Below are 6,228 nucleotides of genomic sequence, written 5' to 3' on the forward strand. Positions count from 1 at the left end.
TCACAATTAAAAGAACCAAAGACTTAAACTACTTCAGTCTGTGTGCATTGAATTTATTTAATACACGAGTTTCACTTTTTTAGTTGAATTACTCAAATGAACTTTTCCACGACATTCTAATTTATTGAGATGCACCTGTAAGTCTGGAGCTGTGACAAACACCTTGTGCACAGCTATTGCTGTTGCTCCTATAACAGCTTTTTGATCAGTTCTTTTGTCTTTGAGTCATTATGTTTCTCACAGATTTCTGCTCGTTCTAAATCAGATACAGATAAAGTAGCACAGTAAAGATTACGCAGCAGCGCATTAGATTAGAACGGCGATTAACTTACCTGTACAATAAGCTGTTTAAAACGTGCATTCTCCCGTTCAATTTCGAGCATCCAGTAATATAATCACACATGTCTTGTGGAGTGCTTTCACAGTATGCATTTATTTGTCATTTTAACTGTTTGGAAACGGAGCGTAAATGTGGAAGTCCTTCAAAGATTTCTTATCCTGTTGCGCCCTCTATAGGACCAGCGACTAGTCGACGTCAAGCTTAAAGTGTCATGGCAGAGCATTTTAGTAGACTAGTTGATTAGTCGGTGCAACCCCTATTTGAACGTGAAACATTATTTACTAAGCAAGGCGATTGTAGCGTTTCCGGTGTCGCCACAGTCATCATGAGAATCTGGCCGCAGCTGCTCACGTTACTGCTGGAGGAATACTCGGAATATATACACCATTTATATTCTATTTTTAATGTTATTGTTTTTATTATTGCACCATGTTTGTTATGATTAATCTCCAATCTTTTTGACAGTATAATGCTATCCAGTCACTGCGCTCAAACTTGGAGGACATGACACGTTATTTTTGAATAATCGACTCTGGGCTGAAAAATATACATTTATTTGAACAATCTCAATTTTATATAATATGTAATGATTGTATCGGGAAGTAAAGTAAGTGCATGAAAGCAATGCTAACATTATTATTGTTTAATTTGTACAATCTTTACTTGTGGTTAATGTTTTATGAGGTGTATAACCTTGTCCGATTTTATTGCTCTTTAATGTGATATGTTGTTTGCATGCTATTCTTACATTTCTTTACTAAAAAGCTGCTATGACTATGAAGTATTGTGCATACATAAACAGCATGGCTTGTGTGCTCCTGTATAAATAATGAAATATGCGTCGGAATAACATGACAATTTTTTTTTGTTCCATCATACCATGTTAACTGTGGTTAACATGGTTTGATGAAACATCTGTGATGAATTGTACATCAGTAAATCACAACAATCCCATGTTATGGGCATTGCCATTTATACAGGCGGAAGTTATTTTATACAACTATTCGAAGCTTCCACTTTTCGAACGAGGAAGTGTGAAAAAGGTCTTATACTCCAGTCTTCAGTGTCACATGATCCTTCAGAAATCATTCTAATATGCTGATTTGCTGCTCAAGAAACATTTCTTATTACCAGTGTTGAAAACAGCTTTTGCTGCTTCATATTTCTGTGAAAAACGTGACAACTTTTTGTTCAGGATTCTTTGATGAATAGAAAGTAAAAAAAAAAACAGCATTTTTAAAATCGATTTTTTTTTGTAACGATATAAAAGTCTTTACTGTCACAGCTTACAGGGCTTTTAAGGTACAAATTTTTAATAGTTAAGTTTGTTTCCAGGGAATCAAATCTATGACCTCGATGCTGCTAATGGCATGTGCTACCAGCTGAGCAAAATAAACATCATGCTACATTACTTTACATGTCCTTTTTGGCATCCTTGCATATGTCATGTGAAAGTTACCAGCTTTACAAGCTAAATAGACTGGATTATAACTTTTTGCTTAGAACACATTTATGTTTGAGTGTTACATACATTGGATTGTAAGAGCGTTACCGTGCACCTTATTCCTTGGATTTTACAAACTGAAGTCTATGTTAGTTTTTGGAGGATATTGTGTTCTGTCATGTTCTGAATTCAATCCTGGGTGCTTTTTTTTTCTCCAGTTAAAAAACAAAACAAATTCTCCTTGTGTCTCTGAGGCCTCTGAAGTGGTTAAACTGGATTGGTGTGAATGTGTTTATGTACCTTTCCGCCCCTGTGTCCAGGGCTCTGCATACAGGTCTGCCATGCTCAAACATGTATCCGAAGGCATTGACAGAGGTCGTGGTTTACCTGTGCGAACCACACATACATACATACACCATACATGTAAACATACAAGAGGAAATCAAAAATGGGTTCAATTTAAAGGGGTCATATTACGTTGCTAAAAAAGAACATTATTTTGTGTATTTGGTGTAATGAAATGTGTTTATGCGGTTTAAGGTTAAAAAAAAAAACATTATTTTCCACATACTGTACATCATTGTTTCTCCTCTATGCCGACTCCTTTCTGAAACGCATCGATTTTTACAAAGCTCATCGTTCTGAGAGGGCGTGGATGAGTCTTAACTTTTATAAAGAATATCTCTTTGGGTTTGAGACTTTAGTCTTTGCAACTTTAGGGATCTTTTCTATTCACGAACAGCTTGTAACACTCCAAAGAGAAAGGAAAACTTGAAATCGCATCATATGACCCCTTTAAGCTACACTGCAATGATGAAAATAAAAAATAGATGAATGTGAATCTGAAACTTTTAAATCAATTTTTTTCTGAAATAATGACCTTGTGATGAGGATCTTCCTCTTGGACGCATCTGTATGCTGACCTCAACTGGTTGAACGGACAGTTTGTCATAGTCCGCAATGGTGAAGCGCCGGTGGCTCTCCAGGTCCAGGAAGGAGTTTGGGGACTCCGAGCCTTTAGGTCTGGCATTAAGGCTGGTGTATGAGCTGTTCCGTACTTCCCTGTAACAGAGGACAAAAGCTTATTTAATCAGCAGGAATACAGAATCATGTTTAAAGGAATAGTTCACCTAAAGATGAAAATTTTGTGAAACGAAAAGCTGCGTTTGTAAGAAACAAATCAATCATCAAGGCGTTTTAACTCGAAACCGTTGCTTCTGGCAAAAACACGAGTCCATAATCCATAATATGCCTTATGAACAAATCCATCCTCTGTTGTCCTCTTACATCAAAATCCACTTACATATTTGTGTAGAACTGTTTTGGTGCTTGATCTGTGCATATTTCACTCCTGATTCAGAAGAGATAACACTGGACAAAAAGCAATATTATGGATAGAGGACTTGTTTGAACTTGAAACATCTTAATGGTGGATTTGCTTCTTAAAAACAGATGTTAATTGATGGACTGAAGTCGTATGGATTACTTGTGGATTATTGTGATGTTTTTATCAGCTGTTTGGACTCTCATTCTGACGGCACCCATTCACTGCAGAGGATCCATTGGTGAGCAAGTGATGTAATGCTACATTTCTCCAAATATGTTCTGATCAAGAAACAAACTCATCTAAATCTTGAATGGCCTGAGGGTGAGTACATTTTCAACAAATTTTCATTTTGTAGGTGAACTATTCTTTTAATTCTTTGGAGTTAAGTTCAGAAATGCAATGGAAAAGTACTATGTTGGTACCGTGGAAAAGTGATGGAGTCTAATAGTAACACCACTGTACTTTGATACATCCCATGAACAGAATATTTATCAGAATCAAAATACCATGATATTTTAGAGGTATTACACTGCTACATGTTACAACAGAACATTCACAAAGGTTTTCTTGGTGACAACAGCATCCAGTCTCACCGTGGTGCGTAAGGCACTGATGGAGGTGGAGGGATGTACAGGTCCAGTATGGCTGGCTTGTCCTTCCTACTGCAGAGTTTGGCAGAATTGTCTGACTGACTCTTACTAGGAGATGTGGAGCTCTGTAGAACATAAGAAAAACCTTCTGTACTACTTCTTTCTTTTTAATGCATCTCTCCACAAATAAAAAGGCAAATATCACTAAATAGAGTGACAAAATTAAATTAATAATGCAACTGAACTTTCATAACACAAAATGATAAAACAAACAATAGATCTATTGTTGAATCAATTTTAGACATTTGTGTGACTCCAAAATGTCAAAATACTTTTTGTATATATTTATGTAGGTATATTTTTAAATATACCTGAACATGACATACACACCTCATTTTTAAACATTCACAGCATCATTTAATTTAAGTGTAAGATTTATAAACTGATACCAATGCACTTTGTTCAAACAATACTGTAATGTTGTGTGATTTTGTCCCACTGGGTGTGTGAGCACCTGCGGAGACAAGCTCCATTACAGAAGCTCTTTGTTCGTGTAAAAGCAGTAAAGTTTGTATTAAAAACTTTAGCAAAATAAAAAAAACAAAAATACTCAAGATTTTCAAAATGCATACATTCAGTTTGCTTGGAATCAGCATAAACGTTTATTGTTAAATCATTTAAATGTATTGAGTATAAAAGTATGAACGTGGTTAAAATATGGCTAGCTGTGAAACAAGCAAGATTCAGTTAGTTAAAATGTATGAGATTGAAACTAATTTGTATGTATTGATGATAAACCAGGTTGTTGATAAACACATTTGGTTTATTAGTACTATTACGGAAATCTTAGTGAATATTTGATATGAAGCCCTTGAAATTTAGACCTTGTACAATGGCATAAAGTGGTAGACTATCTCACTAAAGTGGGGATGGGGGTCAGTACCATTTAATAGTCATGAATGGAATTACGCAAGTGTTTCCAAAAATATTTTGAAGAGCATTAGTGTCGAAACAACATTGAACTCCATTGAACTTTCAAAAACATGGAGACATTTTTCAAAATCTCTTCCTGCAAGTTACACACAAGAAACAAATGAATACAGGTTTGGAATGACATGAGGGTGATGACAGAACGAAGACAGAATTTTCATTTTGACTTTCCTACTGTAAACTACTTTCATTATATGGACAACATTTTAGTACTGTCAATCGATTAAAATAAATTATCTAATTAATCACATATTTTTTTCTGAAATGAATCACAATTAATTGTGATTAATCCCACCTAACATTAAAGTTTTTAAATATACTTTTATATTGCTATAATTTCAAATTCAATCTTCAAATTAATGTAGAAAACATAAAGACAGTATATTTTTAATATTTGTTTAATGACATCTTTTTATGACTGAAGACGAGTATCACTGAAAACCAATACTACTGATGTCTCTAGGAAATAGTTTCCCCCCCTAATATTTAACCATTGACTATAGCCATCAGTGGTGGATGAAGTACACAAATCAAGTACTTGAGTAAAAGTACAGATACATATAATAAAATATTACTCGAGTAAAAGTAAAAGTACTCCTTTTTCAATTTTACTCTAGTGAAAGTACAAAAGTACTCAATTTTTTATGTACTTAAGTAAAAAAGTACTGATAGATTTATTTTGCCATTTTATATAGGCTACTTAATAAAATTTTATATTGGCACATATTTTTTATAATCCTACTGCTCAAAATACCTGGGATTTTCCCAAAATAACCACTATATGGAGTCAAGATATATTTGTGTTGTTGATATGGACTACGTTGACAAGAGTGATGTAGTAATGTTCACTATGAAGCTTACACTGCGAAGTACCTGAGAGAAAACAGATTTGACCATCTGATTCTCACCAGTAAGAAAAAAGTGTTTTAAAGCTTGTTGTTTTGCAGAACATCACAGCTATATATGACATGAGAATAAGGCCTGAAGTTAGGAAGAACATTTTAAGGAAAATATAATTATATTTTCATAATGATTTTTTTCTTCTCAAACCTTGTCTGTAGTGTAAAAACACCCCTGGCCAAATGCCCCCAGAGGGCATCACTTCCCACTTTGATAATTACTGTAGTAAATTACCTCAACTTAGCACCAGCAAGCTCGTTATCTTGACAGTTAGCATCAGCTAACAATATTTACTTATTTTCAGTATGGTTATGATGAATAAACATTCATATCTGTCTACTCGGCTAGTTAATACAAACAATATAAAAATGTATACTGTTGATAAACAATATAAACAATAACGTCACATAGGGCTAAAAGCTTAGCATTTTAGTAAAACTGTTAACGTTACGACAGCGGGGACAGCGGGGATGCATGAGTTATTTTAATCTGTGTTATTTTAATGTTTCGGGTTTTTTTTAACCTAAAACAGAGACACTGATGTTGATGTGTCTGCATTCAAGCATTTCAGTGGGCTTAAATAGATCACCCTTTACAGCAGATTTAGTTCACAAACAACTGACAGTTTTGACCTAAA

General features: G+C 34.5%; 1 protein-coding gene across 1 annotated transcript in view; it reads right to left on the reverse strand.

Moving 5' to 3' along the window:
* The window catches only part of LOC107657148 (connector enhancer of kinase suppressor of ras 3-like), a 65,951-nt gene that overhangs the window by 27,640 nt on the left and 32,083 nt on the right, over positions 1–6,228 (reverse strand). Inside the window, exons 10-12 of the mRNA XM_016445176.1 lie at positions 3,705–3,826; positions 2,665–2,846; positions 2,085–2,171 (exon numbers count right to left, since the gene is read on the reverse strand). Of these exons, the coding sequence (XP_016300662.1) occupies positions 2,085–2,171; positions 2,665–2,846; positions 3,705–3,826 (391 nt within the window). The remainder of the gene's footprint in view (positions 1–2,084; positions 2,172–2,664; positions 2,847–3,704; positions 3,827–6,228) is intronic.

The sequence above is a fragment of the Sinocyclocheilus anshuiensis genome, unplaced genomic scaffold (genome assembly GCF_001515605.1).
Source record: "Sinocyclocheilus anshuiensis isolate Anshui unplaced genomic scaffold, SAMN03320099.WGS_v1.1 scaffold1891, whole genome shotgun sequence".
Taxonomy (NCBI): domain Eukaryota; kingdom Metazoa; phylum Chordata; class Actinopteri; order Cypriniformes; family Cyprinidae; genus Sinocyclocheilus; species Sinocyclocheilus anshuiensis.